The sequence below is a fragment of the Mesocricetus auratus genome, unplaced genomic scaffold (genome assembly GCF_017639785.1).
Source record: "Mesocricetus auratus isolate SY011 unplaced genomic scaffold, BCM_Maur_2.0 Super-Scaffold_100007, whole genome shotgun sequence".
Taxonomy (NCBI): Eukaryota; Metazoa; Chordata; class Mammalia; order Rodentia; family Cricetidae; genus Mesocricetus; species Mesocricetus auratus.
Window position 1 is genome coordinate 47650726 of NW_024429191.1, and position 16813 is coordinate 47667538.

The following is a 16813-nucleotide window of genomic DNA, read 5'->3' on the forward strand; positions in this document are numbered from 1 at the left end:
TTTCAGTGTGGTTGGATTTATGTTGAGATCTTTGATCCATTTGGACTTAAGTTTTGTGCAAAGCAATAGACATGGATCTATCTGCAGTCTTCTGCATGCTAATACCCAGTTATGCCAGCACCATTTGTTAAAGATGCTTCCTTTTTTCCATTGTCAAAAATCAAGTGTTCAAAGGTGTGTGGATTAAAATCAGGGTTTTCAATTTGGTTCCATTCGTCTACCTGTTTTGTGCCAATACCAAGCTGTTTTCAGGACTATAGCTCTATAATAGAGCTTGAAGTCAGGTATGGTGATGCCTCCTGAAGTTCCTTTATTGTATAGAGTTGTTTTGGCTATCCTGGGTCTTTTGTTTTTCCATATAAAGTTGATTATTGTTCTTTCAAGGTCTGTGAAGAATTGTGCCAGAATTTTGATAGGGATTGCATTGAATCTGTAGACTGCTTTTGGCAAGATTTCCGTTTTTATTATGTTGATCCTACCAATCCAAGAGCATGGGAGACCTTTCCATTTTCTGGTATCCTCTTTGATTTCTTTCTTTAGAGACTCAAAGTTCTTGATATACAGGTCTTTCACTTCTTTGGTTAACATCCCCAGATATTTGATGCTGTTTATGGCTATTGTAAAGGGCGATGTTTCTCTGATTTCTTTCTCGGCCACTTTATCATCTGTATATAACAGGGCCTCTGATTTTTTTGAGTTAACCTTGTATCCTACCACTTTGCTGAAGGTGTTTATCAGCTCTAGGAGTTCCCTTGCGGAGTTTTTTGGGTCACTTATGTAAACTATCATATCATCTGCAAATAGTGAAAGCTTGACTTCTTTTTCTATTTGTATCCCCTTGATCTCCTTTTGTTGTCTTATTGCTCTAGCTAGAACTTCAAGTACAATATTGAAGAAATATGGAGAGAGTGGACAGCCTTGTCTTGTTCCTAATTTTAGGGGAATTGTGTTGAGTTTCTCTCCATTTAGTTTGATGTTAACTGTTGGTTTACTGTATATTGCTATTTTTATGTTCAGGTATGTTCCTGTTATCCCTGACCTCTCTAGGACCTTTATCATGAAGGGGTGATGGATTTTGTCAAAGGCTTTCCAAGAATCTAGTGAGATGATCATGTGGCTTTTCTTTCGCAGTTTGTTTATATGGTGGATTACATTGATAGATTTTCTAATGTTGAACCATCCCTCATTCTTGGGATGAAGCCTACTTGATCATGGTGGATGATTTTTCTGATGTGTTCTTGAATCTGATTTGCTAGTATTTTATTGAGTATTTTTGCATCGATGTTCATGAGGGAAATTGGTCTATAGTTCTCTTTCTTAGTTGTGTGTGGCTTGGGTACCAAGGTAATTGTAGCCTCGTAAAAAGAGTTTGACTGTGAGCCTCCTGCTTCTATTGTGTGGAACACGTTGAAGAGTATTGGAATTCGCTCTTCTTTGAATTTCTCTTAGAATTCTGCACTGAAGCCATCTGGGCCTGGGCTTTTTTTGGTTGGGAGACTTTTGATGGCTGCTTCTATTTCGTTAAGGGTTATAGGTCTGTTTAGATTGTTTATCTGTTCTTGATTTAGTTTTGGCAAGTGATATCTATCCAGGAAATTATCCATTTCCTTTAAATTTTCGAATTTTGTGGAGTACAGGTTTTCAAAGTATGCCCTGATGATTCTCTGGATTTCCTCAGTGTCCGTTGTTATGTCCCCCTTTTCATTTCTGATTTTGTTAATTAGCATGCTCTCTGTCTTTTGCTTAGTTTGGACAAAGGTTTGTCTGTCTTGTTGACTTTCTCAAAGAACCAACTCTTTGTTTCATTGATTGATTCTTTGCAATGTTTTCCTGGTTTCTACTTGATTGATTTCAGCCCTCAATTTGATTATTTCCTGGCATCTACTCCTCCTGGGTGAGTTTGCTTCTTTTTGTTCTAGAGCATTCAGTTGTGCTATTAATTCTCTAGTGCGACTGTTCCCCAGTTTCTTCATGTGGGCACTGAGTGCTTTCAAAGTGTCCCATAAGTTTGGATATGTTGTGTCTTCATTCTCATTGAATTCCAGGAAGTCTTTAATTTCTTTTTTTATTTCTTCCTTTACCCAGGGATGGTGCAATTGTGCATTGTTCAATTTCCATGAGTTTGTAGGGTTTCTGTGATTTGTGTCATTGTTGAATTCTAATTTTAATACATGGTGGTCTGATAAGATACAGGGGGTTATTCCAATTTTTTTGTATCTGTGGAGGTTTGCTAAGTTTCCTATTATGTGGCCAATTTTAGAGAAGGTTCCATGTGGTGCCAAGAAGACGGTATATCCCTTTGTGTTTGGGTGAAATGTTCTGTAGATGTCTGTTAAACCCAGTTGGGTCATAACTTCTTTTAGTTCTTTTGTTTCTTTGTTAACTTTCTGTCTGGAGGTCCTGTCTAACGGTGAGAGTGGAGTGTGTGAGATTTTATGTGCGATTTATGCTTTAGTAATGTTTCACGAATGTGGGTGCCTTTGTATTTGGGGCATAGATGGTCAAAATTGAGACTTCATCTTGATGTTCTTGTTCTTTTTCTTTGAATATGAAATGTCCTTCTTCATCTATTTTGATTGATTTTAATTTGAAGTCTAATTTGTTAGATATTAGGATTGCTACACCAGCTTGTTTCTTGGGTCTGTTTGATTGGGAAGTGTTTTCCCAACCCTTTACTCTGAGGTAACATCTGTCTTTGACGTTGAAATGTGTTTCTTGTATGCAACAGAAGGATAGGTTCTGTCTATGTATCCATTCTGCTAGTCTGTGTCTTTTTATAGGCAAGTTGAGACTGTTGACATTGAGGGATATTAATGACCATGGATTGATGATTCTTGTTTGTGCTTGACTTATTGGTAGTGGTGTTATTGTGTGTAGGTTCTCCTCCCTTTTTCTTTTGGTGTTTGGTAAAGTAGGATTATTATTGCCTATGCCTTTGTGAGTGTAGTTATCTTCGTTGGGTCTAGGTTTTCCTTCTAGCACTTTCTGTAGAGTTGGATTCATGGATACATATTGTTTAAATCTGGCTTTGTCATGGAATATTTTGTTTTCTCCATCTATGGTAATTGAAAGCTTTGCTGGATATAGTAGTCTGGGCTGGCATCCTTGTCCCCTTAGCATTTGTAGGTCATCTGTCCAGGATCTTCTGGCTTTCATAGCTTCCATTGAGAAGTGGGGTGTAATTCGGATAGGTCTGCCTTTATATGTTACTTTTTCTTTAGCTGCTCTTAATATTTTCTCTTTATTCTGTAAGTTTGATGTTTTGATTATTATATGGCGAGGTGACTTCTTTTTCTGGTCCAGCCTATTCGGTGTTTTGTAAGAGTCTTGCATTTTCATAGGCTTATCCTTCTTTAGGTTAGGGAAGTTTTCTTCTATGATTTTGTTGAATATGTTTTCTGTACCTTTGAGCTTTATTTCTTCATCTTCTATACCTATTATTCTCAGGTTTGGCTTCTTCACAGTGTCCCATATTTCCTGAATATTTTGTGTTAGGGATTTGTTGGTTTTGAGATTTCCTTTGGTTGATGACTGTATATCCTCTAATGAGTCTTCAACACCTAAGATTCTTTCTTCTATCTCTTGTATTCTATTGGTGATACTTGCATCTGTAGTTCCTGATCGTTTACCCAGCTTTTCTATTTCCAGCATCCCCTCATTCTGTGTTTTCTTTATTGTTTCTATTTCAGCTTTCAATCCTTCAACTGTTTGAGTTGTTTCCTTCATTTGTTTGGTTGTTTTTTCTTGGTACTCTTTAGATTCTTTAAGAGATTTGTTTATTTCTTGAATTTTTTGGTTTGTCTTTTTCTCCATTTCATGTTTTTTATTTGTTTGTTTTTTCTTCTATTTCTTTAAGGGATTTCCTCGTTTCCTTTTTGAGGGTCTCTATCATCTTCATAATATAATTTTTAAGGTCTGTCTCTTTTGCTTCATCTATGTTGTGCTTTTCAGGTCTTGCTGGCGTTGGGTCTCTAGATTCTGGGGGAGCCATGTTGGTCTTTCTATTGCTGAGTGAGCTCTTATTCTGTCTTCTTCCCATCTCTTCTTCCAGTAGGTGCAGGTGGGGTCTTTCTGTCTCCACTGGTCTCCTTCTTTCCTGAAGCTGAAGCTGGGGACTCTGGAGGGTGGAGTCTGGAAGGACTGATGCCTTTGCTTTGTGGGCTGGTTCTCCGGATGCCAGCAGCGGGGGCCTGGAAGATTGAGGGAGTAGGTGATGGGCGGCAGGGGAGTGGCCCCAGGGGGACCCAAGCTCACCTGAACCTGGGGACTCTGGAGGGTAGGGTCTGGAAGGACTGATGCCTTTTTCCTGTGTGGGCAGGTCCTCTGGATGCCGGGAGTGGGCCCCGGAAGATTGAGGGAGTGGGTAATAGGTGGAGGAGTATTTAAAGAGAGCCACATCTTTGATGTTCAGACTCCACAGCTGAACTGGAAGGGAAAATTGTAATGCTCATGTTGGATCTCCGTGGCATTTGTATTGAGGTTGATAAAGCAGGTACCCTGAGTTCTAGCTTTAGAGAATACTGACACTTTATGACTAATTTTAGGCAAGCTGACCGATCACCCCAATTTTCTTTTCTTTTTAAATATATTTTAGTATAGTGTAATGATTGTCTGCAGGCAAGATGTGACATTTATGGTTTTGTGTTGGTTTTTGTAAAGCAACTATCTATCATATACAAATACCCAGAGTTGAGTCCTACATTGAGGGTTGTTGCTAGGAGTAGCATGCCTTAAAGTTTCAAGATAAACAAATGGATAGAACTGATTAAACTTGAGCTGAGGATGTAGCTCACTTGATAGAGTTTTGATACCCAGCATCTCATAGACCATGCTGGTGGGGTACATCTGTAAACAGATAGGGGTATGTTCAAGGTTTTCTCTAGCTACATGGTGAGTTTGAAGACAGTCTAGGCCAGCTAAAATGACAGAATATTGTGGTTGAAAAGTCATCGTATGGTCAGATGAACATCTGATGACCTTATCCAATCCATGATCCCCATTACATAGCCTCTTTGGATACCAGTTTGCTTTTCTGGGATGTCCTCACGCCATAAAGCTTGGGAAATTTTTAGATTGCTCTTTAAATTATAACAAAAGGGAAGCACAGGAAGCCACTGGTAGAGATTTAAGATGCTCTGGTTAGAAATGTGTGTTTGCTAATTCTGTTTTAAAGTTGGGGGAAAATAGTGGGATGTGGTGGCATACACTTTTAATCCTAGCACTGTGGAATCAAAGGCAGGTGATCTCTGTGAGTTCAAGGCCAGCCTGGTCTACATAGTGAGTTCCAGGTCCTTACACTTGCATTGCAAGCTTTTTACCTATTGAGCCAACTTTTTGGCCCAAGAAGCAGCATTTCCTATAGGAGAGCTCCATTAGACATGGCAATATATGAATCTGCAGACTTCATAAACCATTGTTGAAGTACAGCTGCATAATTGTGACAGGGAACAAAGGCTTTGGGGACACAGTAAGCATAGAGGACTAGGCAACTATAGAGGCCAACCAAGCTGAACAGTAACAATCGTAATCAAGACAAGTTGTTGTCAGGCTAAATGAAAGGATTATTTCTTGAGCATAATGATATTACCTGCTTGTGACCAACAGCCAATATAAGGATTAGCACTGAAACACTATTTTGAGTAAAGTTAACAATAAAAATAGTAAATTGTTGTATGGCTATTAAGAAATTATACTTGAGGGGCTGGGAAGGTAGCTCAGCAGTAAGACACCACTGCTCTCCTAATGCAGCGCTTCTTAACCTTCCCAGTGCTGCCACCCTTTAATGCAGTTCCTCATGTTGTTGTGACCCCAACCATAACATTATTTTCATTGCTAATTCATAACTGTAATTTTGCTACTGTTATGAAATGTAATGCAGGATATGTGATATTCAATTTCTGTGAAAGACTTGTTCAATCCCTTCAAAGGGATCATGTCCCACAGGTTGAGAACCACTTTTCTAGAGGACATGGGTTCAATTCTCAGCACCCACATGGTGGCTAGCAACTAGCAACCATCTGCAACTGTAGTTGCAGGGGATCCAGCATGCCTTTCTGGCCTATGTGGGTACCGAATTCAAATGATATACAGATATAAATGCAAGCAAAACTCACATAAAGTAAAACAAAACAAAAAAAAAAACTCAACAAAACTTTTTTTTGTTTTGGAGACAGGGTTTTCCTGTATTGCTTTGGAGCCTGTCTTGAACTCACTCTGTAGACCAGGCTAGCCTCAAACTCACAGAGATTGGCCTGCCTCTGCCTCCTGAGTGCTGGTATTAAAAGTGTGTACCACCAATGCCTGGCCTTAAAAAAAAAACTTTGAAAGAAAGAAGAAATTATGCTTGTGCAAAATCCAAATAATTTACCATGGACTCCCAGGGGTTGTGGCATGCCCTGCGTCTATTTGAACCACAGAGGCTGCTGCCCTTTTCTGTCTTTGCCTTTAGCCAGCAGGTCCCAGAACACAGCAAGTTCTCTTCTTGGCACCTTTGTATGTGCCTTTCTGTCTGTCCAAATACTTTCCAGTCTTCACATCTGCTAGTTTGTAATTGTCTTGAAGAAGATTTCTCCCTGAAGAAGGCTTCTCCTCAGACCTCTCCTGTCAGTGTCTGTCTTACTTCCTTCAGAAAATTCATCATGGTTTGTGCTAATTCTTTTCCTTGTTTCCCTCATCTTAAACTTGAGCTCCCCTGGGACATGACGATTGACACCTGCTGTCTGTAGTCCTCAGAATGACTGACCCACAGTGTTGTGAGTGGCTAAATAAAGGCATAAACGGTCATTACGGCCAGTAGTAGCAGATGGTTGGTACGGTGATGGGAGGACATCAGTGACAGGAACATTGAAACAAAGCGAGAATGGACTGCATTCATTCATTTACTCAACAGCATTCACCAGGCTGAATCTGCTAGGCTCGGTGCTGGGCTGTGGAAGGCAAATAAATAAAGAAACATCCTCCTTGCTTATTTTGAATGAAAGAATTACCTGAGAGATGAAAACCACTGTTTTCCTTAAAAGTCACGTTGTGTTGATGCTATCTCTCTCAGAAGTCCGGCTGCTTTGAATGGGGGTGAGCAGCTGGGTTTCAGGAAGGTGGAGCAAGTAAAAAGGAACAAAATTATTTGATGTGTATCTGTGAAGCAGACTTCAGAGAATATTTTTCTTTTTGTTTTCCAAAGAATGGTGCTGATGGTTGCTAATTGTATTTCAAAATCCCTGCATTGTGTTGCAAACCATGAATAGACAGTATGTAAGAGAAACAAGTAGGCAAAGGGAAGATTACACCTTAGATTGCTGGAGACTCCTGATATACAGGGATGTAAGCCAAGTCATCTGTGAGGGGTGATTGTATTATCTCAAATATAATTTTTTTCAGGTTGACTAAAGATTCAGCTGTAAAATCTGAAACTTATCAAAGGTCTGGAGGATAATATAGACTTAATAATGCTAATTACATAAAATGAGAATTTAAAGGATGTAATATTCTTAAACACAGTATCCAGGCGTCTGTACTGGCCTGCCCTTGGGGTTCTGACAGGATACATCCTCAGCTGCAGCCACTAAGAGCACCACCTGTGCACACTCACTACGTTCCCTTTTAAAAGGTCCCTGTCCACCTCCCATCTCTTTCTCTCTCCTTTTCTGCCTCTCTGTCCCCCCTTTTCTCTTTGCTGCTCCTGTCCTCAAAGGCTGTTCACCCCCTCCCCTCCCCCTTTCCCATTCCCTTTCCCCTAATAAAAAAAGACCCTCCGTGTGAGCTCTGTCACATGGCATCTTTCTCTCTCATGCTGCTTTTTAAATTACAGCAGCAAGTCTTCTAAAGTGGGCAGAAGCCTTATTGAAAGTTTGGTAGTGTGAGTACCTAAGACTCAGAAACTCCTCGGAGGAGATGTAGAGGTGGTCAGTGTGTTAATCGGGGGTACTCCAGAGGAACAGAACTGGGGTGTGCACAAGTGTGTTGGGGGTGGGGAGAGGGAGACGGAGGGAAAGAAAGGGCTTGTTAGAGTGGTTTACAGGCTGTAGTCTGACTAGTCCAGCAATGGCTGTCTCCTGATGGGAAGGCCAAGAATCCGGTAGTTGTTCATTCCAGTAGGCTGAATGTCTCACCTGGTCTTCAGTATGTGCTGGAATCCTGAAGAAACAGGATCTAATACCAATGAAGGGAAGCTTTAGCAGCAGGATAGATGAACTTGTCAGTGAAAGTAATGGCAGGCAAACAAAAGACAAAAAGCTTCTGTCTATGTCCTTTTATGTGGACTCCCACGAGAAGGTGAAGCAAGATTTTGGGTGTGTCTGCTGACTGCAGATGATCCAGATTAGGGTTGGTCTCCCACCTCAAATGATCCGATCAAGAAAATCCCCCACAAGTGTACTCAAGCTGCTTGGGTTTAGTTGATTGCAGATGTATTCTGTCAAGTTGATACCCAAGATCAGCATCACAGGCAGCAAGTGGCTTGTGTCTGGGATCATCAGATTTTGGAACTAGGAGGCAGCAGATCTTTTGCCTCCATTTTCAGAGTTGCAATACGGAGCTCAGTCCCTACAGCTGGTCAGTAAAGATCCCTTTGCTCAACCCTCCTATGGTTCAGGTTGTGGTTAAGAGCTGGGGAGACAGGGCAACCAGTAAGCCTGCTGGAAACTTGAGGTGTGGGCTGTTCTGATAGTTAGTACAGTTCAGATACAGTTCTGAGGAGAGCAGCCAGCATTTGCTGGGAGAGTTAGTTGCAAGGACTTCAAGACTGTACTTGAGTGCAGGTGATCTGAGTTTAAAATTTTAGTCAGATTAAGTGTCTTGTTATAATTCAAATGTACTTATATAATCTTGATTATGTAATATATAAAGGTATATTTTATATAATGTTTTTATGTAATCAGCTATGTGATTATTTAAAGAGTAAACCATTGCTTACTTTCTGGAGATCTGAACTATTCTGAGCAGAGAGGCGAGAATTTGAGTGTCCTTGAGTATACATGTGCTCAGCTCTCCTTTTAAAGTAGCTGATGTTATTTCTTTTAGGGGTGAATCGGGTGCCGGGAAGACCGAAAACACAAAGAAAGTCATTCAGTACCTTGCCCATGTTGCTTCTTCACACAAAGGAAGAAAGGACCATAATATTCCTGTAAGTCTTTGCTCTGTTGCCTTTTGTCTGCATTTCATTCTTTTATGATACCAGATGCAAACCAAGAAAGCACAGCTACTCCATACACTGCTGTGGTTAGCAGCTCTCTGGCCACACAATCCAGCAGCCCTGCTTTGCCTTCCATTTAGGAGGAGCCAGGCACAGTACAAGGAAATTAACTAGGCTTTCTCACAAAGCAACAGAACTTATGGCTGTGGCTTGAGGCCCAACTTCTGGCAGAGATTGGTGAGAATGGTTATAAATTAATGAGCAGTGCCTATGAAGATTTCTTATTCCCACCAAATGAGTGTTTGTAAATAAGTTTAGTGGTTCTTTCTGGATTGCAGAGTACCCTGTGGCTGCTGCCTATCTCCAGCAGCTCTAGAGGTTGGGGGTGGGGGTGTCTGTGGGATCAATGGATGGTAGAAAAGATGAAAGCCCAGAATAGGGTATCGATGAACTTCTCATGTTTTGAGATGCTGTGGTAGTTGGTAAGCTTTCGTGTACCAGCCAAACCAGCTCCTGCTGCACTATGGCTTGGTGCCTTGTGCTAACGTCTGCTTGTCTGTTTGTAATGAGCAGCAGGAATCGCCTAAGCCAGTGAAATCCCAGGCAAGTGATTTTCTTGTGCTTTTCCGTCTTGAGTGCCTGCCATGATCGATGTTTTTAGAGCGAGCCTCTCCTAGAAACATGTAGCACTCTTGGTTCTGAGTGGAATCTCTTCTCAAATGAGACTTAGTGTTGAAAATCTTGTCAAAGTCTTATTCTTTCACACAAAGCAGCGAGCACTTGTGTTTCAGATTTGTGTTCTAGATAATCTGAACATTTATTTACCCTTTTATCATGACATTGAAATGCATGTTTATGAAGTCTTCAAGCTTAAGATGATTTCATCTGTCACATTAGAGAAGATTGCTTCTCAGTTGTTCTCCAACCCCAGACAAACATGTGCTTATACAGTAGTCCCTTGGTACCTGACAGGGATTGGTTCCAGGTCCCACTCCTTACTCTCCTGATATACCAAAATCCTCAGTTGCTCAGGTACCATATATAAAATCGAGTCTGTATAGTCCTCATGTGTAATCTTTAAGTCACACTAAAGTACTTACAGTGCCTGTTACAATATATGTTCTGTGTACATCGTTGTAATAGTCATAAAGGGGAGCCTGTATGTCTGGTACAGATGCTGCCCCCAACTCCAAATAGTTCAGCTGCATTCTTGGTTGAATTTATGAGTGATGAACCTGCAGAGGGCTGACTGTACATCACAAAGTCACTAATTTTTTTTCCTTTAGCTTCGTTTTCTTCTCTCTCCTTTATTCTATTTGTTTCTGAATTTACATTGAACTTTATTGACCAAATATTGCAGTATAATTCATACTGTACAGTTTGCCCATTTCCACCCACAACTCTGTTTTTGTATATTCATGGTTACACAGTTCAGCATCATCACAAATGTAGGACATTTTCATTTCATCTCCCACATGAAGCTCCTCTGTTTGCTAGCAGTCTCCTCCCATTTCCTCCTGTGCTGGCAACCACCAATCCACTTTCTCTTTCCAGGTTATGTGCCTATTCTAGGCACTGTATATGAATGAGAATTGTTTTCTGACTTCTTTCACTTAGCATAATGTTTTCAAGGTTCAGCCTACTTTGTATCATTAGAAGCAGAGCATTCTTTTTTATAGCCTAATAACATCCTGTTGTATTAAATATGTCCCATTTTATTTGTCCGCTCAGTAGTTGGCAGATGTTTGGGTTGCTTCTAGTTTGGGCCATTTTGAACATTTAGGCACTTGTTTTGTAGAACATTGTTTCATTGCTCTTGAGCACACACCTTGGCATTTGTTCCTGTTCTGAGATTTTACCCAAGCATGCATTTGTTCCTGTTCTGAGATTTTACCCAAGCATGCATTTGTTGCTGTTCTGAGACTTCAGAGTGGCTGCGTCCTGCATCACTTGATGGCCACTAATTTAAAGTCCTACATGAGACTCTTTGTTTCATCTTTTTTGCTTAGAGAATCACATTTGCTAGGGGCTTCTATTTATTTATTTTCTTTAGGTCTAGAAGATTGTGGGCAACTTAAAGTATAGGGATAAGATTTGTGTTGGGGCAAACAGATTTATTTAGGTTATAAAAGATAATTCTGAAATTACATTTCAGAAACACAACATCACATTGTAGTGTTTTCTTGGCCAGGCCTGAGGACATGCTTTCTCTTGCAGATTTCTGTTGGATTTTATGAACTTACAGCTCTCATTTGTGAAATCTGTTTTGTAGCCTAATTTGCGTATAAAAATTGACTAAAGTGTGCATTGTGCCAAGTGGTCTACTTACTAGTGAAGTGAGTGCCTTGCCATCTTTGCAAGCTTCTTAGGACTGTTGTCCCATCTCCACCATGGTGATGAAGCAAGAGCACTTAGGAGGATGGAAATGCACACCAATACGATGGAGATTATTCAGTCAGTTCCCTTAAATCCTTCACACGAAGGAGAACAATCATTAACAGCACTAGTAATGTGTTCTTAAGCAGAGTATTACATTCAATTTCATTTCATGGAAACCAATTGGGAAGTTTTATTTTCTGCCTAGTTTAAATTATCCATCCAACATGACATTGTCTTCTCCTTTGACCCCCCCTAGATGCTGGGTTTTGTTTTGCTTTTTAGCAGAACTCATTATCAAAACCAGGAACAAGGAACCAGTGGAGGTCACTGATGGCAGCAGGATGAAAGTACCAGGAAGAGGGTGGTTTTGTAATATATTTTTCATCCTAGGGCCTGAAGTAAAGACACAAGATTAACATACATCTGTTTTTATTTATGTGTGTGTATGTCTATGTATGTGTGATGTCTTCTAGGGGGAACTTGAACGGCAGCTTTTACAAGCAAATCCAATTCTGGAATCATTTGGAAATGCGAAGACTGTGAAAAATGATAACTCATCTCGCTTTGTAAGTTGAAAAGCCCACATAAACTTGAACTTCCTCCGGTTTCTCATGCAATATCTACTGTGACTTGAGCAAATGAATTAGTTTTTCTTTTTAGATTTTAAGAAAGGCTAATTAACAGATGTAGTAATATTTCTGATAGCCACATATGAAAGTAAGTGTAGTTGTATTGTGTAAGAACTCTGCGTTTACTTCTTTACCTTTGCCATCAGTCTGTTATGGGGTTGGCAGAGACAGTGGTGTACTGGCTAGTTTTATGTCAACTTCACATATAGTCACCTCAGAGACAGAGCCTCAACTAAGACAATGCCTCAAGCCGGGCAGTGGTGGCGCACGCCTTTAATCCCAGCACTTGGGAGGCGGAGGCAGAGGCAGGCGGAGCAAGTTCCAGGACAGCCTCCAAAACAATACAGAGAAACCCTGTCTTGAAAACACCAAAAAAAAAAAAAAAAAAAAAAAAAAAAATTTGCCTCCATAAGGCTGTCCGTTGGCAAATCTGTGGGGCATTTTCTTAATTAGTATTGATGGGGGAAGAACCAGCCCATTGTGGGTTGTGCCACCCCTCAGGTGGTGGACCTGGGTTCTATTAAGAAAGCAGGCTGAGTAAGCCATGAGGAACAAGCCAGGAAGCACCAAGATGCCTGGGTCATAGCTTGTTTTTAACTACTCGACTATAATTCCTTGATAGCTTTTCTTTCCCCTCAGCTTGACTATGGGAGGACTTTTCTATTATCTAAGAAACTTTAATGCTGAGTTTTTTCTACCTAAGTTTTTCAAATTTGACTTTTTCCTTCTCCCTCTTGAAATATTGGTGAAAATAAAAACACCAGGGTAAGAAACATTTTAATTCTAATCATTCTTTTTTTTTATTAAAAGATTTTAATGAAAATTGTGGAAAACATAATATCATTGTTGCATGCTTTTGAAAATTGAATGTGTAAAGTGGTGGGTTGCGTGTACGGTTTTTGATGGTGTGGTTTTCATGACTAGTAGAAGAGCTGTCAGAGGCCTAGCTCTGTGGGTTAGACACTAGTAGAGATGTTTTTCTGAAGGCTGGTAGTTTGAAATCAAGACATCAGCAGGTTTAGTTTGGTAGATGACTATTTTCTTCCCATAGCTCTCTCTGTTTCTCTCTCTCTGTCTTCTGAGGACACCCATCCTATTTAGTTAGGCTATTTTGCTTAATTATCATTTTAAAGACCCTCTCCTCCAAATACAGTCACATCCCAGAGTACTGGTGTTAGTACTTTAACAGGAGGTGGGGATACCACCGTTGGTCTGTTTCAGCCTCAAAGAGGGGAATTGTGGCAGGCTTTCCACATTACGTAGGGAATAGCAATCTGTTTGCTTGGAATATTGTTTGTTCCTAGTAAGAAATCCTAAATTCTCCTAGTAATCCTTTCGCAGTGTTTGTCCAGTGTAGGTAAGAATGCTTCTGCCTGCATTTAGAAAAGGCCTGCGAGACTTTGAGGCCTGTCCTTCCCTGAATGGTCCACATTAGTCTGTGCCACAGTTGAGTCTTGAATTCTCCCCCTTGGAAAGCCCTGTGTTTAGTGGGATGGAGAAGTAGTGAGCTCCTAGTTTTGGTATGTGATTTTTTTTTTCATGAAGATTTTCAAGTATAGCTTTGTGGAAATCCTTTATTGTGCCACATAAATCAAGTTACCCATCTTCAATTCCACCCCACCCCAATCCCTGACCATCCCCAACCACACTCTCAATCCAAGAGAAACTGCAATACACAGTAGTCTTATTTTTGCCTATAAAAGAGAAGTTGGTACTAAAGCATTTATTGAAAGTTATATGTCAGTTCTTTTTGGTGTTCTGACACTTTGGGGGGGATTTGTGACTGCATGGGATACCTTACGGTCTACCCCAAATCTGCAGAGGGTCTCCATCCATTGTTTACATACAGTGGGTTCTGAATTGACTACTTTTTGGGGGGGGCATTGGTTGGTTGGTTTTTCAGATAGTCCTTCTGTGTGTAGCCCTTGTTGTCCTAGACCTTGCTCTATATACCAGACTGGCCTCAAACTCAGATATCCACCTGCCTCTGCCTCCCAACTGCTGAGATTAACTGCATCTGCCACCACTGCCCAGTTTTTAATTTTTTAATGTGTAGTGATATTTTTTATTTTGCCTGCTTTAAGTATGCACCATGAGCCTGTGCACCTGGTATCCATGGAGGCAAGTGGAGGGGGTCGGTCGGATCCCCTGGACCTAGAGTTAACAATAGTTGTGAGATGCAATGTGGGTGCTGGTAATCAAACCTGGGTCCTCTGGAGGAAGAACAGCCAGTGCTCTTAACCACTGAACCTTGGCATTTCTCTTGCTATTTCTTAATTGGGGTCTCCACAAGAGACATTCGGCTATTGGGAAGAGTATTGGTGTGCTGTTGGTAGAATCTGTTGGGTAGAGGTCAGAGATGCTGAGAAGCATCCCATAACACACAGGACAGTTCCCACAGCAGAACTACCTGGCTCCAAATGTCAGTTATGCTGAAGTTGAAAAATTCTGCTCTTGCTGATACATTCAAATTATATGTCAAACCAAACTCCTGGAGTTTATTTGTAAAGTGTACACGAGGGTTCTGGTTGGTTTTTGTCACAAACTAGTGTCTCCTGGGTAGAGGGAAGAGGAATTGCTCCTCTTAGATTGGCCTGTGGACATGTATACAGGGATTTTCTTGATAAATGATTGATGTGGGGGGACCCAGCCCGCTGTGAGTGGTGTCTTCCCTTGGAAGGTGGGCTTGGTGTGTATAAGAAAGCAAGCTGAACAGGTCAGTGAAGAACAGTCCTCCGTGACCTCCGCTTCAATCCCTGCTTGCAGGTTTCTGCCTGAGTGATTAAGGCGATATTCTTAGAGGTAACTGTCATTCAGCCAAAAAGCAAAGGTCTCTCTCAGTTGTTCACACTTTTGCACAGTATTGGGGATTTCTTTGTTCATCTGTTTTCCGTTTCTTAGGAATGGTTTAGTAGCTTTCTGCTAGTATCAAAAGGTGTTAGCTGTACAACACTAAAACAGGTATCTGATTTTAGTTGTTTCATAAAACATAATTATGTAATTCACTGATTACATACTGTTAAGATATCCTTTCTGTATTCCTCTATGGTGTTCACTTTGGTTCTCTGAGGACTTGAAAGTAACCAGTGATCATGACTCAATTTTAAATCTTGCATATTGGTTTATTGAAGTTCAATTAATTATTAATTATTCTTTGTTCAACTGGTGTCTCTGTGAATGTCTTCTAGATCTCTAAGGTTTAACATACTCTAAAATTTTTCTTTCAGAATTTGTTCCATTATGTCTTACATCAGTAAATTGAATCAAACAGCTGCTTCATCTTAAAACAAAATAAAAACAGCAAAACCTGGAAAGTCAGAATGCCTAGGAATTCCAACCTTTTCTCTTGGCCCATTGCCCAGCTGGTAGTGAACCCAGGTGGTTAACCCTCCAGAATGTGTTTGAGATCTGCCCACGTTTCTCCTAGCTCCTAGCTGTCTGAATGCCGTCTAAGAAGTTGTCTGTTGTTGTTTGCATCCTGCGTAGCTCCCTCACAGCTCATGGCAGTCAGTGATGATTACACTTAGTTTTCTCTCCACAGTCAGTAGCCAATTACTGTGATTGCCATCCCTCCCATGAGAATGTAAGATCTCAGCCTGGGGACCTTACCTGGTCTGCCTTGTTCCCCACTGTCTACTTGGTTCCAGCACTATGCCTCACAGTGTAAGGAGATATATTTCTAGGATCCATTTCATTAAATGTCACTAAATGCCGGTTACATTGTAGACCTGGGGAATGCCTCATTGGGCAAACTAGAGTCCTGCCCCATAGGACTCACCTTCATTTTTGTTTAAACATTAATATTCTCGGTGACATGCCATGTCGTGTAGTTTGCTCACTCTGTTACGCCCCCTAAGAATGTGCATGTTCCTGTTTTAGGAGTGTGGGTTGGGGTTACGTGGGAGACATTTGGCTCCATGAACAGGACAGGCCTTGGGTTAGGATGAGTGTCATCCAGAAAGTGATGTGATGTTAAAAGATGAGTTGTGTGTGCAGTAATATTTCATGCAGTCATTGTTTACAAGCCACGTGTGTGAGGTGAAAATATTTGAAACTATAAACTCTGAGAGCTTTAGAAGCCATTTGGTTCCATTTCTTTGATCTGATATAGCCAGCTAATTTCCTGAAGACTATCTTTCTTCTAAAGATGCTAGCATGTGGTTCGTGTTAAGGGATTCTTCAGGAGGGCACTACCCGTATGAAAACAATCATCCACAGTTAGTCCAGCACTGTTTATGAGAAGTGAAATGCCTTCCAGATGGAGGCCATTTATAGACAGTGGCTTTCTCAAAGCGAAATTTTGAAGCAGGGCTTCAGCTTAACATGGTTGTTTGAAGCCGCAGACAGCTCTCGGAAAGCCATTTGCACAAGTGCTTTATTTCTTGATTAATTGTGTTCCACTGTTAACCAACCTGAGCCAGTTCAACAATTCATGACTCTGCTGTGCCCTCTGGTAATTAGCCTCCAGTAGTTAGAGCAAGGTAAAGGCATGGGAGTCTCCCTCTGATTTGATTCTTGGATTATAATGAAATGAAGCCACAGGTTTATACCCTCACATGTAATACAAACATTAAAAACCCCCAATCCTCTGACCCAAGCTGTCCCTGAAAGGTGAGCTGCTGCTCTGTGACAGTATCAGAGATGAGGTACAGGCTGTGCCATAAAACCAGTATCC

General features: G+C 40.8%; 1 protein-coding gene across 3 annotated transcripts in view; it reads left to right on the top strand.

Annotated features, from left to right (window-relative positions):
* The window catches only part of Myh10 (myosin heavy chain 10), a 128958-nt gene that overhangs the window by 46784 nt on the left and 65361 nt on the right, over nucleotides 1-16813 (top strand). For all 3 annotated transcript variants that reach the window (XM_040748924.1, XM_040748925.1, XM_040748923.1), the window contains 2 exons: nucleotides 9019-9121; nucleotides 11983-12075. In XM_040748924.1, the coding sequence (XP_040604858.1) occupies nucleotides 9019-9121; nucleotides 11983-12075 (196 nt within the window). The remainder of the gene's footprint in view (nucleotides 1-9018; nucleotides 9122-11982; nucleotides 12076-16813) is intronic.